Source organism: Kickxella alabastrina, assembly GCF_025024165.1.
Source record: "Kickxella alabastrina strain RSA 675 chromosome Unknown BX661scaffold_10, whole genome shotgun sequence".
Taxonomy (NCBI): Eukaryota; Fungi; Kickxellomycota; class Kickxellomycetes; order Kickxellales; family Kickxellaceae; genus Kickxella; species Kickxella alabastrina.
Window position 1 is genome coordinate 562,261 of NW_026251481.1, and position 20,949 is coordinate 583,209.

Below are 20,949 nucleotides of genomic sequence, written 5' to 3' on the forward strand. Positions count from 1 at the left end.
GATTTGATCCATATGGTAGTTTCTCGATTTGAGATCGATCAAGGTAGCTGACGAGAGAGAGCGAAGCGCCAAGAAAAAAGCTTGGAACTCATGGGCTGACCGATGAACAGTATTTTTTTATCTTTTTTGTTGTTGGTTGCGCAATACAAAAAAATAAGTGTTAATTTGTTTTATCCACATTCAACAGCTTTTACTTGTAACACAATGTTGCGCCTTGGTCTTTGGAGCAGGCAATTCGCAGGTGTGGCAGCCTCTTCAAAAGCACTCACTACTAGTCCCTTGATGGCAGGCAGCAAGGCATGGACAGCACCCAAGGCGGCAGCAATATATCTATCGACGAATCGCGGCTACTCGCAGTATAACGGCCGCAGATACAACAATTACCAGCAGCACAATGATGACCCGCATCTCAGCAGCCAGCAGTTCAGCAACCAGCAACACTATGACCCGCAGCACAACAGCAACCAGCAGTACCATGGTGAGCAGCAATGGGAGTACCGACCGGACGGGCCCGAGGACAGCGGCGTGCGTCTGCTGAGGCCGACACTGTGGGCTCTGGGATTCACAGCAGGCACGTTCTACCTGTGCTCCAGCTCGTTTGCCGACCATCGGGAAAGACTGCGGGTGCAGTCTGGCGGCATCCTGGCGGCCATCGGACTGCGCACGCAGCAGTACGACGAGGAAGAGCGCGTATGGGCGCTGATGAGCGATGGCCACGTGCGGCAGCTCGTGGGCAGAGCACACACGGTGAGCGGAGAGAAGCACGCACGGGCGATCCGGCGGATAGCACACTTGCCGGCGTGGGTGCCGCTGGAGCTCAAGCGCACGGGCGTGATGCTGGCCGACAAATGGTACCGGCTGAGCGCCGGCGAGCGGTGCGTGTACACGATTGTGGGGCTGAACGCCGTGGTCTTTGGCATGTGGCAGATCCCGCGGCTGCTGCCATTCATGGCGCGCAATTTCCTGCATGATCCGCGGTCTGGGCGCTCGTTCACTTTGCTGACCAGTACGTTCAGCCACCGCGAGCTGTTCCACTTCGCCTTCAACACCATTGCCCTGGTGTCGTTTGGCACGTCGGTGGCCGACATCATGGGCGTCGAGCACTTCACAGCGTTTTATCTGTCGGCCGGCGTCGTGTCCAGCCTGGCCAGCCATCTGCTGATGCCCCTGCGCCCGGCGCTGATGCTGCCGTCGCTCGGCGCCAGCGGCGCAGTCTACAGCGTGGTGGGGGCCACGATGATGATGTTTCCGCATGCCAAGATTGCACTGATCTTCCTGCCATTCCTGCCCTTCACCATTTCGCAGGCGTTCCCAGCGTTGCTGGCGTACGATCTAGCGGGCGCCGTGCTCGGCTGGCGGTCGTTTAATCACGTGGCTCATTTGGCTGGCGGGCTGTATGGCATAGCGTACATGGAGTGGGGTGCCAAGCAGTGGGCGCGACTGACGCTATACATCGAGGAGCGCCGCGCACGCAAGGCACTTAAGGACAACTAGATGTTTTTGATTCGATATTTTTTTGCTTGTAAAGAGAACCACGTTATAATATAATGTTCGGCAAAGCCGCTCATGCGGACCCAGCTACAGCGGCCACCTCCTTCTGGCACCGCCCACAGTTGCAGTCAAACATGTACCACTCGCGCAAAGCCTGCTGGCGGGCGGCAAGGTTGTCGCGCGGATTCACGTAGCTGATCAGCATCTCCTCTCCGGCCTTGATCGGGCGCAGCGTCTTTATGATCGCCCTGTACATGCCATCATTAGGGTGCATGACAACGCAGTTGGGATCGCAGCTATGGTTGAAGCAGCTCTGGAGCAGGTAAAACCCGCCGTTCTGATCGTTCAAGCTATACTTTCCAATCAGCCCCAGCCACTCATTGTACGAGAACATCTCGTTGAAGATTTTCTTCGGGATGCGATCAAACTGGGTCAGTCCGCAGGCATCCGGCGGCGGGCACAATGCGCGCTTCATCAGCTCATGGGTGGTCGCCCACTTGTGTTCGTAGTCCTGCTCGTACAGGAACCATGACGCGCCCTTGCGCCGCTTATCCATGACATCAGCGCGCACCGTGGCAAACGCCTTGATTGACTCCCAAGCCAGCTTACCGCGCTCCGCGCTCTGCTCGAACTCCAAAAGAACCCGCTCAATGGCGCGCGCCGCCGCCATAGGCGCGCCCCAGCTCCACTCCAGGCAGGCCTGGGCAAGGGGTGCAAAATGCGGGTTGCTCTTGGCGCACTCGATCTGATGGAACCGGGCATCGGCCTCCTTCCTGCACACATTGGAGCAGAACCATGCCGAGCACCTGTTGCATTTCACCGGCCGCAGTAGGTCGCGCGCAGAGTATCCGCTGCGGTGGATCGTGCGCGCACACAGCTGGCACTCGTCATTGCCCTTGGTATGGTACGTGTTGCTGACCGTGTCCCATCGCGGGTACCATGCAAAGGGAGTTTCCTCAAACACCTGCGTCTTCTCTGCAAAATCGCCCACTGCAAACACGCCCTTGCCCTTGGTCCCGTTGATGTACTTGACTTCCACCTGGCCCTTACCCACTGTGCGCACAAAATCGCCTGGTGCGAGGAAACTCTTGGGCACTGTTTCTGCCGCTTTACCCGTGGTGTTGGCAGATGATGGGTCGGTTTGGATCAGCCCCATTGTGCTCATGAACTTGCGCACGCGCTTTTCGCCCAGCTGCCATGTCGGGTTTGACTCGCGCAGCATTGCGCAGACACGGAGGACCCCGAGCTCGGGCTTGCTCTTCTTTAGTGAATCGATCGCTGCTTGCAGCTCGGCCTCTGAGGGCATCGTGATTCTCCTGTCGTCGGCCATTTGCAAGGTTTAAGAAATGGATTTTTTAGAAGAAAAAAGTCAAAGTGTGTGCGTCTAATTTTAATTTCGAATAGTGAGGAAATAGAAAAAATAAAGTTGATATTATAAAAAGAATTTACTAAATTTGGTTTTCATTTTGCGACCTTTTAAAATTTTTAAGGTACACAAGGCCACACCATCATTTAATCTGCTGGATCTGTTGATCTGAGCTGAGTTGAGCTGAGCTGATCAAAACAAGATAATAAAAAACAAGGATCTATGTACTGGTCTGTGCATACAAATTGCGTGATTTTTGCATTTTTTTGTTTGGGGAAGGGGTAATATCCATGTTTACAAATTTATCTTGGAAAATGCCGATGAATCTGATTGCGGGTTGAGCTGATAAATTTCTTTTTTCTGCACGGGTACCCAATGTTCAAAACAAATTTATAAGACAATGTCAAGTGTCTTGCCACCAGCACCATTGTCGTCATGAGATCTGAATCGGCACGCAATTTCAGTATGAATTCTCGCAGTTATGCAGAATAATAAAAAATAACAAGTTTTATTTGGTTTACCTCCAATTTTTCACATTAAGCTTGACCCATACCATTATTTCTATTTTTGGCTTCTCGCTATATTATAGTTTTCTCTCATGGCGAGAGACATTGAAGTGAGCACACACCATGTAAAACACTGTCACGCGTGCACATGATAGCTGCGAAAATGGTTTACGCGGATACCTAGAAGAGCTGATGTTTTTTAAATATAAAACATACGCTCATGTGTTTGTATTTTCCCGACATATATGAAAATTTCTTAATTATTTTGTCATTTGAGTACCACTCTTTCTTAAGAAGCAGCGATCCAATACACAGCGAAATGATCAAAATGATGTGCACATGCTTAAATGTGTATGTGTATGCAAGGAAGTAGACAAATGACAAATTGCTCGTGACGCCCGCCGAGCAAATAAGAAAATTTTAGTACAAGTAGCACGCAAGCAAAACCTTGCATGGTATACATGAATGAAGACAACGACGATACGCCTGAAAATGGCAATACCAACACCAGAACTTTATGTGAAAAATATGCAAAACCTTATCCTGATACTTGTCTATACGTGTTTGCATTCTCCACAATGTCTTATGTATTTAGCAGAACGTAAACATGGTGGATGCATGCGGGGGATATAAAAAGGAATGTTAAAAATAAATAGGCTGTCCTTCTCCAGAGCCAACATACACGTGCTCAACAAAACCACAGATGGTTGGTGGGCGCCTCTGGGTGCCAGAAATATCAGTCAGCCACTCGCGCAAGTAATACAAGGCATGTGGGTACACCTTTTTATGCATTCATGGTTATTTTTAATGTTGCTCTGTTTTGTGTCGGTGAGCGCTATAATGCAAAAAAATCGGGCACAAATCTTGTGGTCCAATCGCTGCACTGGGCCTGGGAACACGACAGGCCACGAATGAAATATATAAAAGAAGGTCCGTGCTCATTTTTTTACTTGCTCTGTTGATTTTGCGAAAAAAGGGAATATCAAACAGCTGTCATCTGGGCGAATCACACTAGGCAAAGCATCCCATGTTCCTGTTGAATACGCCTCTTTTGAACACCGCAAGATCAGACGAGACGGGCAATCATCAGGAAACAAACAAGCAAAATATTTACTCACGCGTTGTTTCAGCGGAAAATGCCAGGATAATATTTTTCACCGTATTTATTTTATTCTCAGTAAATACTGGCACGGCTCCCTCAGAGCTACATCTTTTTTCAGAGACTTGCTTGGCTGCTTATGCCCTGCTGACCATATTTTACCTATACCTCAACCCAAAAACAGGGGTGTGGTGATAAAGATATTGGTGCGATCGCAACAAAACAAAAAAGCTTAGGAAATACTTCCATCATTATTAGCTTGGCCACAATACCGACAAAGAAACTTGCAGCGGGCATTGTCTAATTTCCATTCCACTCCCACTCCAACTCCCTCTACCTCGAATTCCCTCCTCCCCCCTCTCTCCAGCCACTTGGCCTACCACCATATTGCATTCAAGGAAAATAAAAAATCGGGATTGCTTCTTGTGTACCTTTCTTTTTAATCTTTCTCCCCGCATAAAATCAATCGCTATCGCCAGCCATCGCCTGCTTGCAAAAAAACAAAAAAAAAACGCAAGGCAAAGGGAAAAATAATGATGAGCCACCAATTTTTCTTCACCCTCTCCCCCAAATCGAATTGTCAATCGTCGCCCCTATTTTTCTTGTTTTGGAAATTCTCCTTCCCATTTATTCTTTTACTTTTGCTCTTGAGCCCACAAAACTCGCTCAAAAAGCCATCGTGTGCTCCTCTCAAATATTTAGTCTCTTTCTCTCTCTCTATTAGTTGAGAGCATGAAACAGTCTTTAAATATATTTACTTTATCATCCTAGCAATACCTTTTTCATTCTTTTTTTGCCTGCCGGTCCACACTCATAGCGCCATTCTTAATAATAACTGTTGCGCCCTGCAGATAAATAGATTCCAGCGGCATCATTAACCGACGATTTTTTGTCTTTTTACTCCCTCGTGTCTTTAAAATTTCTATCTTTTTCCCACACAACCACGCGCACATTTTTCGGAGGTTTTCTCACTTATTTCTGCATTGGCTCAGTATTCTCAGTTTTTTCAGTGCCTTCAACCCTTTTTTATTTAAAAAATACAATCAGCCAAGCGCATCTGACCATATTGCTATCCAATTTTCTTATTTTAGCAAGTTTTATTTTTTATTTGCAAGTTTTTACTTTTGCATAACATCATCGTGCATCCAGCGGCAGTACACGGAGCTCTGAGCCTCCATCGCGCTATCATCCACTCACATTGACTCATCGCGCACGTGCTTAACACCAAGAAGTATATAAATAGGGCAATTGCCATCCGTATTATTTTTTTTATTTTTTTCCTCATCTTTTTTTCTCTCTCCCCATTTAATTTCCCCCAATTGTTTATTTGGTTTGTCGATTTTTATTTTTATCAATCACTTTTCTCTTTTGTATCATTTTTGATCTTTATCTTTCCAAGTATTCTCCCTCCTTTTTCTCTTTTTATTCTCCCTTTCCGTATTGTTCTTCCCACCCAACCTCTTATCCCCTTAAAACGCCGGACTCCTGAACAATTTATAAATACACCAAAAAATAATTGGCTTGCGCAGCTGTGGACCACGAAACCATATATTATGCGCCAACAATGCACTCGTTCCGTGTTCAGCTGGCTTCTACCGATCAATTAACTGGGCACACGCCGGTCTCGCACCGGGGCGGCCCATCATCGTCACCACCACACTCGCCCAAACAGGAGGACATCATTGCCGCCAATGAAGGGGCGAGTACACAGGTGCAGGCGGCCCAAAGGAGGCGTCGCCGGAGGACGCTGCAACGTTTTGAGCTGGATGCTGACATCAGCACTCTGCCGCACAGCGGCAACCACCGTTACATTCGCGGCCTGGGGGAGCAGCAACAACAGCAGCAGATACACAGCGGCACTGCTCGGCAGAGCAAATCTATGATTGAAACGTCACTGATGGCCTCCATGGCGGCCTTGTTGTCATCATCCCCTACACCGGCACCCACACCTCTCTACACGCCGTTCGCTGAGTTTTCGCCGAGCCTCGGCCAAATGCATCCCCAATCCCCGCCACTGTCGCTGTCGCCGACACAAGCCAAATTCCACTTGCATCACAACAACCCATCGCTCACGCTGCCGCCACCACCTGCATCGCTCGGCAACAACCACAATCACCATCACCGGGGTATCGGCAATGATGTGCATGATGCTGCAGCATTCACGGCCCAGCTCTCGTCAGCAGACACAGTTTATTCTGTCGGCGCAGCCCCCAAAAATTATCAGTTTATCCAAGACCGCGCTCATTACCGCCTGCGCACTGTTTCGCCGCCGCGCTCACACATCGAGCCGCCGGGCGTGTGGCTAGAAATTGAGGACGAGTTGGACGAAGACTCTACGCTGAGCACAGACGACGACGACAATAGCAGTTACTACGATATCGACTCGCTGCGGCTATCCGAGGACGAGGATGTGTTTGGCGTGTCGTCGTTGGACACCTCCGAATGGCTTGACGACAGGCGCTTGTTCCGCAGTGTTCAGAGCAGAGACAGCCCTGGGAGCGGGCAGACCAGCCGTGGAAGAGCCCTGAATAGCAGCCGGTACGGCGCCTCTAGCTCACACTGGCGCGAGGGCCAGATATCGCCACCGTCGCTGGCACTGACACCGTTCGTGAACCAGGTCGGTGGGCACACGCCCTTCCTCAAGTTTTCGGGCAGCGCAATCTGCAAGCCGATGAACGAGCGCGAGCGCCAGTTCTACGAGGCTGTCGACTACCTGCACCGGGATCTGTACAAGTTTGTGCCGAGCTGCCTGGGCGTCGTGAACGTCACGTACCGCAAGCCGCAAGACAGTGACGACCCGGTACCTGAGGTCGTGCTCGAGCAGAATTTGCACATTCTGCCCAGTTGCCTCGCGCGCCAGCTCGTTCCGTCACAGACCAGCAAGACGATGTGCACAGCGGCACCCGGCAGCTTTGGCGCGCGCAAAATGCACCTCAGCGGCGCTTGGCGCCAGATGCAGGAGCAGATTCTCAAGGAGGCTCTATCGCCGCGGGCCCTGAAGGCCAGGGCGCGGCAGCAAGCACGGACGCGCGCGCAGGGTCCTATCCGGCGCCGGCACTCGTCTACCGATTTGCAGCCGCTCTACGGCAAGCCGTCTGTGCCGGGGACCGAGAAGGTGCTTGCAGCGGAGAGCCCGGAAGAGGCGCACAGCTTGGATACTGAGCGCGGCATCATGATGCGCGACCTCGAGGGCCTCCGGATGAACCGCATATACAGCAACACCACGTCAAGGACATCTTCGTGCGACACTGACAGCACCACCAGCCCGGCAAGCATCGCCAGCCGCCGTACATCAGCGGATAGCGACATTGATGTCATGGACCTTGCTTTGTTGGACACTGCTGGCATCGGCACGCATAAAGCGGAGCAAGTGCTGGCTGCCGTTGTTGATTCTGAAATGGAAGTTGATGCCAGCGGGCTCGGTGTGCCGCCGCGCACCATTTCGTCGCGTCTGGTGTTTGGCGACAGCCGAGTGCGCAGCAGCAGCCTTCTTCGCCACCGCTCATTCCCTGAAGAGGCCAGCACCGCGGCCGACACTCTGGGAGAGCGGGTGCCGCACAAGCTGCCGACCATGCCGCTGACGCCAGACGTGACTGGTTCGGTGCGCAATGCCGACGGCCAGAGAACCGCCAAGGCCGGCCAGGGCGAGGGTGCCGACGATTTCGAGAACCTGTGGAAGAAGAAGTGCGCCAAGCACATGCCCACCGATGCTGACGCCATCGACGGCAGCACCCACCAGTTCATCTTGATGGCCGATCTGACAGCATCGACGCGGCGGCCATGCATCCTGGATCTCAAGATGGGCACACGGCAGCACGGCGTCAACGCCCCGCCAAAGAAGGTCATCTCGCAGACGATCAAGTGCGCGGCAACCACAAGCAAAGAGCTCGGTGTGCGTATGTGCGGCCTGCAGGTGTTCAAGGCCGACCGCAACCGCTACCTCTTCCAGGACAAGTACTACGGGCGGTCGCTGAATAAGTTCACGTTCCAGCGCTCGCTGCTTGAGTTTCTTGACAACGGTCAGGACGTCATGTTCTTTTTGATTCCCTCATTGCTGACGAAGCTGCGCAACCTGTATCGCACTGTGGAGCAGATGCATGGATTCAGGTTTTTCGGCTCGAGCCTTTTGCTCGTATACGATGGCTATGAGGCCACGCACATTGCTGAGCAGCAGTCGGCCGCGGCGCTGCCTGAAATTGTCAAAGGGTCAGCCAATGGCGCGATGAAGACACGGCGACCGACTATTACTAGCGCGTCTATTTCGCACAAGCCTGTCGCTACTACGGCAGCAGCTACGGCCCAGGCGGCCATTACATTGAAGGTTGAGAGCCTGTCAGCCGCTGCTTCTGCTTCTGCTTCTGTTGCCGAGTCGCACTGGCGAGAGCTAGCTTCGCCCAAGACGCCGTTGTTGCACAATTCGAAGACACCAGCGAACTCGTTCAGCGATCCGATGGACACACTGCCGATCAGCGCGCTGGGTGGCTCGGCCGCACAGCCGACATGGAGGTCCTCCTTCGACACCGCCTCTGAAAGTGGCAGCAGGGGTAACTCCAGTGCGATCAAAGGGTCGGCTCATCATGTCAAGAGAGCCCATTGCTCCGCTGCCACCACCTCTGCCAGGCCAGAGTCCGTCCAGATCGATCTGCGCATCATCGATTTTGTCAACTGCAGCTTTGCCGTCGACCCTGAAGTGTACTCGGAGCCGACCTTGGAGCGCCCCGAGGAATCCAACCACGAGGCGTGCCCGCCAGACACCGTTGCATCGTACTTCCACCAGCAGAGTGCCGACCAGGAAACTGTGTCTGAGGCGGAGAACAACAGGGTCTTCCGCGCGCCGCCTCTCAGTCATTCGCCCTCTAAGCAGCCGAGGAACGCGGATCGCCGGTGTTCTGACTTCAAGCAGCAGCAGCATGATCTGTTCCATGTGACCGAGGCCGACCCAACACCCACATGCACGTGCAACGAAAAGTGCGCCGGTCCTGACTACGGATACCTGCGCGGCGTGCGCACTCTGGTGCGCGAATTCGCGGATATTTGGCGCAGGTACGCGTCGGACGAGGCGCGCACATTGCACGACCAGTCGATCCTACGAGTGGCCAAGGACGTGGGCGTCACGCTCAAGTTTTTTGAGCGCCGCTACATGTAAAGTTTTTCATTATATTTTTTGTTTGCGTTGATAATCAATATTTTTCATGTTTTTTTGCTTTTTTGTTTTATATAATTTTATTCAATTTATTTTTGTAGTTTGTAGTTTTTGAGCTGCTGACAAAAAACGTGTCTATACATCGCCCAGAGAACCATTGTGTGAAAATCACACACATGGCTCCACTGTACCATTGCACTGCGCAGCTGCCAGAGCCACCCGTCATCTAAAACAACATCCAATGCCTGTTTTCCATTCGCAGAAACGACTCTGTCCAAACGACCACTTAAACAAGTGAATCTATTTTGTTTTCATTGAAAAATAAAAGTTAGGACTCGTTGACTGTCCGAATGACGCGATTGACCCGCTGGCGAACGCTGTCTTTGACCTGCATGTCGTCGGTGTCTGCGTCGGTTTGTCGCGAGGACGAAGATGGGTGCATAATATGGCTGCCAACCGTGCTGCCGGCGCCACTGCCGCCACTCGCCAGAGCAGAGGCCAGACCAGGTGTGTGCAAAAACGGGCCGTTGTTTCCTCCCAGCCGCGGCCTAGCGCTGATAATGCGCGAGTTAGTCATCATAGACGGGCCAAGCAGCGCGCTCGAGGACATGCCAACTATCGGGCGCATCTGCGGCGACAAGCCACCATACCCCGAAGACAAAGACGGAGACCACGCGCGCTGGAATCCCGGCTGCTGCGGCTGAGTCAGCGGCATTTGGGCGCCCACTGATGGCCGCAAAATGTGATTGCCCATCAGCGTCGGCTCCTCCGGCGTGTACATGCGTGGCGGGATGTCCATTGTCGGACTCGTGTTGGAATTGGCCGTTGCGCGGGACTGTAGGTTGCTGCGAAGCATCGGGTGTGGTGGGGCAGCTGTGTGTTGTAGTTTGGAGGCAGCTCGGCAACCATGGGTCCGATTTGCGACACGGGGCTGTTTGGATCCACTGTCGGCGACTGGGGTATATTTGAAGCAGTGGCGGCAGATGCATTGGTCGCTGCCGGTGCTCCCGGAACCGATGCCGATGCTGCAGCCGATGTTTGTGCTGTTGTGGTAGTGCCAGGGGCCTTTGGCGTGAACGGGTGCTTGATTTTGATGCGTTTTTCATTGGGCATAACCAGTTCCTTTGCAAAGGCGGCCTGGAGCTTCCGGCTGATGACAGATGTCAGCATGGGCAGGTTCTGTACCTTGGCCTTGCTGCCTATCAGGGTCTGCACATCAAACTCAAGCACGTAGTCGGGCAGGATTGTGACCGAAACCGAGGGCTCGGGCGACGCGCAGTCAAACTCGATAGCCACTGTGCCCACAAACTTAACGAGCGACACGACCATGGACACAGGGAGCGCGGCAACCGAAGGCCTGGGCCAGTTGACAAGCACTCGAGTATTGAATCCCAGTGTAATCTCATCGTGCAGCGCTAAGTCAAGCTCGGCGCGCATTCCCAGAGAGCCAGCCGACGGAACCATGCGGGCGCTGGTGACGCGCAAAAAGTCCGACCCCAACGAGAACTGCGTAATCCGCAGGTTGTCGATAACAGAGGGACGCAGCTCGCCGTTCAAAGCCTCGCTGATTACGCGCACCAGGCGGTCGTGGCGCTCGGCGTCCGCGCGAAACTTGGAGATAATCTGCGCCAGGAACACGGTCAGCCAGTCGCAGGACTCGGACCTGCGTGCGAGCAGATCGTATCCGGTGCGCGAGAGAATCTCCTTGTGCATTTTGGTCAGCTCCTCGGCCAAATCGTCAGGCGGCGGGTCCTTGGGCTTGCGCGAGAATATCATAAACTTGGACAGGCCAAAGCCGCCCTCCTGGATTATCGTCCGTCCCTTTGCCTCCACATCGCCCGCTGCAGCCGAAGCCATCGGCGAGAATGCCATTGGCTCTTCTTCTTCGTCCAGCGGCTTCTTTCCCAAGGGCTCCTCAAACAGAATATACTTTATCGCCATAATTAGAAGAACCAGCATGCTGAACTGGCCCAGAATGAATCCCTGCATGAACGTTGGTTGCCACGTCCACAGCTGCTGCACAAATGCGGGCAGCTGTATGGATATTAGGTGCCGGGTTTCAGCGACTACGGTTGACTGCACTGTCTCAACCAGCGATGACCCGGCGGCGGCGGCGGCGGCCGTGGCGGTCTCTGCTACTGTCGACAACGTTGCTGACACAGCCGCGGTGATCATGTCCTGTACTACGCTGTTACTGCCGATTCCGCCTCTGCCGGGGGCTGACACACTTACAGCAGCCACGAACGCGGTTCCTGCCACTATGTTGACTGCTGTTGATAACGTCGGGCCCGAGGTGGGCGATACGGTTGTTGCTGTGGCTGATAGTAGTTGGGACGCGTCCTCCATTTGTGTAGTTGTCGCAATTATAATGGCATTAGTGGGGTGGAATGGTGGAATCAGAATCACGAGCCGGAGAGGAAGTAGAAAAGGGGGAGGGAAGAGCGTGTCTGTTGTACTCGATTCAAATATCAAATTTGTGTTCAACCGATAAAATAAAGAAATTCAATAAAAAACAGCAGGTGCACCATTAAGTCTTTTTTGTGGCTGGCTCAAAAAAAGCACAAATAAAATTAGCTTCACGTGAGCAATGGAAAATCGCTCTAATTTTTTTAATCAGACCGCGATAAAAAATATAATCAGCGCCTCATCTGGTCAGCTCCTCTGCACCTCCAATGATTGGCCCATGGCACTCTGGAAATTCTAAAAAAAATACATTTACATCAGTCTAATATCTTGCATCTACACATTTATAGCGAAAGTCCAGATTTTTAAGCGGAGATTTTTAAAACCTGTTTCCCCTAGTTTTTTAGCCTAAAATATCAGAAAGTCTAGATTTTTGAAGATGCGGGGAAGTATTTAACGTTTGCGTCTGACTGGTGCTTTGGCTATTGGTTAAGCGTGACGATTGACGATGTAATTATATTCACCCAATTATGTCGCAGCCGCAATCAACGGCGCTGCTGATCCCGTTGCAGCAGCCATCGCCGTTTCTGTTGCAACCACAACCACCGCCGATGCCGCACCTATTATTGACAGTGTACAGCAGAGCCGCAACCAGTGGATGCCCATTCGCCCACGGTCCGCCAATATCACCCGGTGGGTAGAGGGAAAAGAGCTGGACAAAGCGAAATTTTCCCGCAAAATTAAGCAGCAGCTGCGGGATGAGCTGGCTGAGCAAAATCGGGAGCAAGTGCATCAATATCCAGTCTGCTGATAATCTCAAGCGCATTGTCAGACTGAGCGGCTGGTTGCAAGGCAAAAATTCAGCGCAGAATCAGACAGAGGATGCGCGATGAGTTGACCGCGCAGCAGCAGCAGCAGGTAGCCGCAACAGGCGTGAATATAATTATGGTGGTAGCAAAACCCGCTAAATGTTATGCCACGGCTTGCTTCAGTGCACAATGGAAGACTGCCTGCAAACCTTCAGGGCCGGTGGAACCAAGATCAAGAATGGCAAAAAAGTGCCATCAGGCAGGCAGAAGTGGAATAATCGCGACATGGCTGTGGTGCTGAACTTTCGCGTCATCCTCAATCCCCTGCTTACAGGCGAGCGGCCTCCCCGTTTCTTGCGCAAAAATGCATCGTCAGAGTCGGCTGAAGCCGAGCCCACAACGACACCCGAGACTTTGCTCAAGCCAAAGCCCAAGCCCAAGCGTGTGGGCAATAGTACATTTGCCCCTGCTTCTTCTCTTCAAAAGAAGCAGCAAACTGGATAATATCGTCAATTATAGTGGTCTGTTGCCGCTAGTTTCTAAACACTTTTTAGGTTGCTAGCCAAACTGGGGGAAGGGTGTCGATTTGCAGGATACTTGTAGCCTTATTCTTTTCTTTTAGTTTAATTTAATCGAAAAGCCTATGATCATTGACGCAAATATGAATCAAGCAAGTAAACCAATTTATTTATCATTTCAATACTTTTCAATGTTTGTCGGACGACTGGTCCTGCTTGGTATCGTAGGCGTTGATCGGTGATTCGCGTGCCGAGGCCAAGGCAGAACCGTGGGCGGATAGTGACGCGGTCGTCGATATCGTGGCGCCCAGGGGAAGTCGCTCGGACATTGGCGTAGCGTGCCCTGACGACGACACGCCCTTATTGACATGACTCAACAGGGCCAAGTTTTTGTACGTAAAGTCTTCGAACACGCGTTCCGTCTCTTCATCTTGCGCGTCATCGTCATCGTCGACACCTTCCATCCTGTCGCTATCTGCAGCAGAACCAGACAAGTTGCCATTGACTGCCAATTCAATGACAGAGCCGCCAATGCTGGTGCTCTGTGCACGGTCATCGGTGGAACTCGACCGCACAAGCGGCACAGTCATTTCAGACTCGGAAGAATTATCAGGTCCATCGCTCGGTCGTCTCGAGCGGACTTGAGAGTTGATCTTACTTTTGGCCATGACAATGTTGATGGATGCGCAGCGTGAGTGGGACTTTGTGGACGGGCTCGATGGTCCACACTCGACAGGACCATCCGAGTTCTGGGTAGGCGAGCGGCCAACCAAGCGCCTGGCGTGGTTAATTAAAAGCGGTGGCGGCAGTACTCCCAGTGTTCTGCCGGCTGACGTCTGCGAGTTGGACACGGCAGACAGACCAGCGGGTGCCTGTACGGATATTACCCGGTGACTGGGCAACTGCTCTTCAAACTCGGCTTCGCTTAGCGAGTTGATGCTGCTGCGCCCACGCAAAGAGGCAGCCATGTCGACATCACTGTCTTCTCCCATTGCTGCCGCAGGGAGGGCAGCAAATGGAATCTTGGCCCGCGGGCTGCTCATCGGGAGGTTTCCGAGCCCGATGTTCACACTGTTGTTGTCCGCACTGTTGTTGGTGAACGAGTACCTATCACTGCTAGAAGCAGACACGATAGAGGCTGCTGATTGGCGCTGCTCACCAGGATCCATCTCAGAGTAGCCAACAGGCTCATGAGCGCTGTCAATCTTGGCTGAAAAGGCGTTGTCCTCAGCAGACATATCGCTGAACAGCTTCTTTAGCTGGCCGACACTTGCGGAGGTAGTGCGCCCGTTATTGGCAGAGGCAGAGCCAGAAACTGAACGTCCCCGGCGCGAGCCCCTCTGCGACCCCCTGGTCGACTCGGGCGATGGAACGATCTCAGTGGCCCGGGCTGACTGCTGGCGCGGCGTCGGAGGCGGTCGCTTGGCAGCATCGACCTGCAAGAACGTCGCGTTTGACAGCCGCTGCATCTCAGAGCGCTGACAGGGCTCGAAGTAGCTAGTGTCAACATCATCATCAGGCTGGGGCACAAACGGGGGCTCCATTTGTCGAATCGCGCTCATATCCCAGCCTTCAAACAACCTTGCAGCCTTGATGTCCTTCCAGTGAGCGCGCGTGGTCGGATCGGGACTCAACAGTGCGTTGATTATTTCGACAACCTCTTGGCTCACGTAGCCCTCCTCCTCGGGCCAGTCGATCGCGTGGTTCAGGATGTTTCTGAAAATAGCCTCGGGTGACTCATCGGTAAACGGTGGGTACCCGCACACAAACTCGAAAAGACACACTCCGAGCGCCCACCAGTCGACTGCCAGGCCGTTGCCAGCGCCCAGAAGCAGCTCAGGAGCCAGGTAATCCGGTGTGCCGAGGAAGCCTCGCGAGCTCTTGCGGGCATGCGCGCGTTTGGACAGGGGAAGCGCCTTGCCGGCCTGCGTGCTATTGGTTGCAATAACCGGTGTCTGCACACTGCGGCCGGCCTGAGCTACCGCTGCATTCCAGTAGTCTTCAGACTTGTCTGGCAGTCGGCCGGCGACATCAGTATCTCCCAGGGGCGTGGTGTCTGAAGTCGGCGAGTCAAGGTTGACATTGCTGTCAGATCCGTCGACCAGCACTTTACTACCCGTTGCATTGCCGCGGACTGCAACCTGGCTTAGTCCAAAGTCCGTCAGCTTGATGTGCCCATCGCTTGCCAAAATGACGTTGTCCGGTTTAATGTCGCGGTGGACGATCGAGTTACAGTGTAAATAGTCAATTGCGTTGGCAATCTCGGCAATGTAGAACTTTGCCGCATCCTCCTCCATCACGCCCCACACGCGCAACAGTCCGGCCAGATCTCCGCCGACGAGGTACTCCATGACCAAAAACAGATGCTTGGACGAGTGGAAGGCGTAGTATAGCTGCACAACCCATTCGGTTGACAGCAGAGATAGCGCTCGGCGCTCGGCCAGGGCCTGGGTGACCATATTCTTGTTGATCATGTCCTTCTTGCGCATGACCTTGATCGCGTACAGGTCTTTGGTCGCCTTTTTACGCGTCAGGTACACACGGCCAAATGCGCCGCGCGAAATGGGCTTGACAAAGTCAAAGTCGTCGATAGAGGGCATGCGCTGGACCTTGGATGCCGACTCTGGCGTGGTACGCATGCTGGAGAGCTGGCTGTTGTTGCGCTGGCGGGTCACTGGCGACGACAGCGGGACGTCCGAGGGGCTGGCTGTAAGAATGGCCGTGCTCGGGTTAACAGCAGAGTCCATTTCGCTGGGCGCACTGCCATGAGTAGCAGTGGCAGTGGAAGCAGCAGCTTCTGTACCTGTACCTGTACTTGTACCAACACCAGCACTTGGACCACTCGCAGCTGCTTGAGCTGAAGCAAATGATATCGCCACCGGGGTGGTGATTGTCGGCTGGCCTGCCATCATGTTCTGCGACAGCCGGCGCAGCGCGCTGCTCGACCGACTAATCGACGGAAGCACGGTCGGAGAGAACGCCGACGATGTGTTCTTCCGCCGGAGAACCGATGAGCCAGTCGAGTCCTTTGTGCGGCCAAAGCCCATATGGTTGTTGCGGAACAACGCAGCAAACAGCGATACGAGCTTGCGGGAGCCGCTGCCACCACTCCCACCGCTAGCGGGCGACGCACTGGTAACCGACTGCGAATCGATATCGATCAGGTCAGGCGTGGGTCTGGTAGAGCGGCCAGGGCGAATTTGCTTCGAGTGGCGGCGGGTCGGGACAGCAAGTCCTTTGCCAATTCCCAACGCGTGACCACCCACAACATCTGGAGTAGCCGATCCAGACTCAGATTGCAAATGCATAAAGTCCATGCTCGTTCGCTCAGACGCGGCCGGACTGCGCTGGCCCGTGTGCTGCGCCAGTTGCGACCATGTTGGCAGCTCGAGGAACTGGCCATTGAGCTGCACTGGCTCAGGCTCAGACCCAATGTCGGCGTTGGCCAACTCTGCCTCGCGTGTCAAGGCCTCCTGGCGCTCAAGGCGGCTAAACTCTTTGTCGAACTCCTCGATAATCGTGCATTTGTCATGAATGCGTACCAACAGCTGCTTCGCCAACCAGATGGTCTCGACATCGGCTCGGGGCAAGGTTGCTACTGCTGCTACCGACGACATTGGCGCGTCAAACGATGACTGGCCCTTGGGCCTCGTCAGGCTCGAGCTGTTCCCATTAGAGCCAGTGATCGTCTCAAGCTTCTCGATGTACTTTGTGAACTTTGACTTGGCAACAATGAGCTCGTGCTGGGTGTCGCCTTCAGGCCAGACGATTGCACGATCGGCAATGCGCACCACGCGCTCTGCCTCGCGGATGGCCACCTTGTCCCACTGGCGCGCCTTTTTGAGATCACCCAGACGTTTGGAGACTGAATCGCGCAGGCGCCTGACGCGCTGGTTGGCCTCGTCCAGCTTCATGGCCCGCGTCTGCTCGAGCATGCACACGTCCGAGTGCAGGTTGAGATCGTATTTGTAAAAGTCGCGCTCACATATGCGGCACACCACCATCTCGGTTTCGGAAGATTCCGCAATCGCCAGGTCAGCGTCAGCAGGGGCCATGGCTTCCACTGCATTATCATCCGCGCCGTGGGCCTGCACAAGTTGTTGGTCTGCATCCTGGCCGTCAGCAATATCCAGAATCTGACTGGCGACTGAATTGTGTGGCGATGAAGTCAGCTTAACCGAGCTGGCCGATGTGTGAGAGCCAGCAGCGACCTCCAAAGCAGCAGCAAGAGAGACGCGCTGGCTGCTTGTCTCTTGGGGGCCCGACTCACTACCCAGCCTGGTCTCCGGAATGGTGCCCAAGGTAGGGCTCAGCGGTTGATTCGGTGTCGCTGGCAGCTCGGCATCAAAGAACGGGCGGACCGGGGTCTCTAACGGCGAATCAGGCATACTCTCATTCGGGTCAAAGGCATGACTGAGCAGGTTTGCCAGCCTTTCTTGGCGCGAGGCAGACTCAGAAACGCGTCTCATCAACTTGTTTCCACTGGTGCTGGAGATATACATGGTTGCCGGCCGAACAGCGCGCTTGGGCGCGGCAGGGGCAGCAGAGCTGGATCCAGCTTCCTCTGGCTGAGGGTTGGCTAGATCTTGCGATGGCTGATTTTCCTCCTGTTGCTTCTCCTGCTGATGCTGCAGACGGGCAAAGTGGTTGAAAAAATGGTGCGGCTGAATCGATGCGCGCGAAGATCGCTTGTTGGAAGCCATCTGACTGTCAACGGCATCGGAGGATACGCTCAGCTTGCTGCCATGGCAGTTCAGCGGCGCGTGCGAAAGCGAATCATCCAACGACGGGCGCGCCGACCCCGATGCCTCCGACTCCGAGTCAGGCAGCTCCACACTCGGGCGGTTCGAGTGCGACGTAGTTGAGATGGCCGGAAAGTACATCCGCTGGCGCTGGTACTGCGACGGAGCACCAATCGAGCGACCAAATGACCCGCCAGTGCTGTTGTTGGCGCTGTTGACCGGCGCGAGCAGCGAATGCAGCGAAGCGGTAGAGCTGTGGGCTGTCGTAGGGAGAGCGCGCGGACTCGAAGCGTAGGATGCAGTGTCAAGAGGCCGAATCCGACCGCTGATGCTGCCGGATGGGTAGGATCCCTCGGAACCCACGCGCCCAATACGGTAGTCGCCAAGCTCGCTAGCCCCGTTGGGCAGGCCTTGGGCCGCGTCTCTGTTCTTCTGAGCAGAGGCGGAGTTTCGCCCGCTGGCGGACTCGTAGTGCGAAGAGAGCGCCGAGCTCAGCGATGGCAGCATGCTCAGCCCGCCGCGGCCCAGCGAAGACTCAGGGGCAAGTTGTGGGCTGGGGAACTGGCTGATCGCGGGCGAAGCGTCGCCGGACACGCCGTTACGCACACCTGAAAATAGGGTGAACGACATGGCTAGCTGGCTGACGGTCTGCGAGACAGCCGAGAACTGATACAGCATGTCGACAATCAATGTGCCCACATTGGTGTCGCTGACAAAGCGCGCGCGATGCTCGGTGAGCAGGCCGTAGAGCTGCTCAGTGATGTTGCGCGTGATAACGTCGTTGCTCAGTTCGGACACAGAGCTACTGCGGATCAGATGCGCCAGCTCAATGACCCGGCGGCGGAACTCGTTGCGATCGCCGTCGGCACGCTTCATGTCTGACGTCGAGCGCCGGTGTCCGCGCTTGACCTTGAGAATAATCGCGTCCTCATCGCCCAAGCCGGGCTTCGCGTCAGCATCCAGCGTGCACACGACAGCACCACTATCTGTCTCCCGCCACTGCCGCATCATCTTATCGATTTCGGTGTCGGCCCGTGACTTGGACACAACCAGGATCTGCCACAAAGCCTCCTTGCGCACTTGACTAACGCTGGATGGCTCGAGTAGCTCGCTGATGCCACTAGAGACGCTGTGACCTGAAGCGCTGCGCTGAACCGAGGACATGTTCAAGCGCAGCTGGTGTCCGCCCTGGCTGTTAGCGCCGCTTCCACCGCCGCTGCCGCCACCACCACTATTGTTATGTTGGTGGTAGTGGTAGCTGCTATGACCATGGCTATGGCCATGAATGTGGGGATGGGATGGCGATGATGAGGTCGAAGATGGCGCCGGCTGCCACATGTGCGACAAAATTCCCTGATGTGCTCCGTGGTGGCCGTCGTCGCCCATGGTGCTGGACACCGGGGACATGGTGTAACCCGATATGGACGACGGAGGCCGGCTAGTTGAAACATAGACGGCACTGCTGCTAGCGCCACCGCGTCCAAAGTTGCCAGTTTGCGACTGACCAGCACCACCACCGGTGCTGTAGTCCGACTCGTCGTAGCTGCTTCCTGGCGCAGCAATGCTGTTTATAGGTGCAAAGGGTTGGCTAGATGCCGATGTGGCGCGGACCCGCGGTTGGATCTTGCTGCGCTCAATGGCTAGGTCAATGTTAGACGGCTCTGGCGCAGAACCGGGAGTCAAGCGAACCTCCTCCATGGTGCTCGACATCGGCGGCACGCTCCCCGCGTTGCTACCGCCGCTCTCCCCAGCCGCAGCAAATTCCCTCTCCTTCAGTCTGATCGCGTTGGTAGTGGCGGCCCGCGCCAGATGTACCAATTGCGATCCGCCTCGCGGCCGGATAGGCTGTGCGCCGACGGGGGTTGAGGATGGCTGTGTAATTGCGTACGCTGGGGACCCACCATGGCTGCTAGAGTTTGAAGGGCTGGATCGAGTCGAGCCTGCCTCATAGTCACTGAGATCAGTTGCATACCGCTCAATGGGCACATCGCTCTTGATGCCGTGCAGTTTGGGCTTGGTGCCTTGCCCCGATGCGGTATCCAAAGACCTGTTCTCAGAGGCGCCAAATGGGTTGGAAGGCATGGCCGGCATTATTTGCGCCGGGGATGAGGCTGGCGAGTGGTTGCAAAGTGTACTAGACCCGTCCTGCGAAAGCTGGCGCCAGTCCCTGATCGACGCATCGAAAAGCGCTTGCTTTCTGGCAGCGGGTGGCCACCCTGCGAATAGTCAGCACTTTCAGTTTCAATGGCTCCGTCCGCTCCGCTGCGCTTGTACCGCTGATGAGCGGCCGAGGTTGCCACCATTGAGAGGCCCGATCCGTGTCGCCGAGTGAGGCTGTTTTCGTTGTCATCGTCAAGTTCCATGTCGCCGCCCAGCAGCGCCGACGCCCAGGACTGAGCCGAATCAGATGTGATTGACGTCGAGCTGCGAGCAGAAGCGTCGGTGGTTGATTGTCTGAACAGCCCAGACCCGGCGTTTGACCGCACCTGGAATGCGGCCAGCAGGCTGGGAGGAGAGTCAGTGGCCATGGTGCTTCCGCTGTTCAGCCGCTGCATAGTGCTGAGACTGTCGCTGGTGATGCCATTGGAGAGCAAGGTGGCGGTCGAGTTCTTCTGCTCGCGAGCATGCAGCAATCCCGACTCGGTCCCACCCGTGTGTTCCGACCACCCGAGGGTTGCCAGCGCCGTTCGCCGGCGCGGAAAGCTCGGCACAAGCGAGTCGTTGGCCAATTGCGGCAGTGGTCGGCCGCTCAGCCTCTCCGACGGGTTGGGGATATTGGCGGCCTGCGACACCGTGTCGCTAGCGTAGTCATCCGTGTACTGGTAGCTCAGTCTGTGCGGCATTGGTGGGCGATGCATGTCGATTGAATTGG

General features: G+C 54.7%; 5 protein-coding genes across 5 annotated transcripts; 3 read left to right on the forward strand and 2 right to left on the reverse strand.

Annotated features, from left to right (window-relative positions):
- Positions 1-135: 135 nt before the first annotated feature.
- BX661DRAFT_182193 (uncharacterized protein) lies at positions 136-1,516 on the forward strand. Its single transcript, XM_051535916.1, has one exon. The coding sequence runs from the start codon at positions 205-207 to the stop codon at positions 1,492-1,494; it is 1,290 nt and encodes a 429-aa protein (XP_051392017.1). The 5' UTR covers positions 136-204; the 3' UTR covers positions 1,495-1,516.
- On the reverse strand, positions 1,517-2,989 carry BX661DRAFT_182194 (uncharacterized protein). The gene has a single exon (XM_051535917.1). It carries the CDS (start codon positions 2,819-2,821, stop codon positions 1,565-1,567), a length of 1,257 nt encoding a protein of 418 aa, XP_051392018.1. The 5' UTR covers positions 2,822-2,989; the 3' UTR covers positions 1,517-1,564.
- A 4,060-nt stretch (positions 2,990-7,049) lies between these two features.
- Positions 7,050-8,612, forward strand: BX661DRAFT_130137 (uncharacterized protein; the record flags this gene model as incomplete). The annotated part of the gene is made up of 2 exons (XM_051532540.1): positions 7,050-7,231; positions 8,192-8,612. Coding segments are annotated over 2 exons (603 nt in total), but the record flags the coding sequence as incomplete, so codon positions are not given.
- A 3,815-nt stretch (positions 8,613-12,427) lies between these two features.
- BX661DRAFT_224464 (uncharacterized protein) lies at positions 12,428-13,321 on the forward strand (the record flags this gene model as incomplete). The annotated part of the gene is made up of 4 exons (XM_051538908.1): positions 12,428-12,705; positions 12,772-12,852; positions 12,890-12,926; positions 13,001-13,321. The coding sequence occupies exons 1-4, from the start codon at positions 12,539-12,541 to the stop codon at positions 13,319-13,321; spliced, it is 606 nt and encodes a 201-aa protein (XP_051392020.1). The 5' UTR covers positions 12,428-12,538.
- A 158-nt stretch (positions 13,322-13,479) lies between these two features.
- BX661DRAFT_182198 (uncharacterized protein) lies at positions 13,480-17,039 on the reverse strand. The gene is given in 2 exon segments (XM_051535918.1): positions 13,480-16,145; positions 16,158-17,039. 2 exon segments carry the CDS (start codon positions 16,950-16,952, stop codon positions 13,524-13,526), a joined length of 3,417 nt encoding a protein of 1,138 aa, XP_051392021.1. The 5' UTR covers positions 16,953-17,039; the 3' UTR covers positions 13,480-13,523.
- Positions 17,040-20,949: the final 3,910 nt, after the last annotated feature.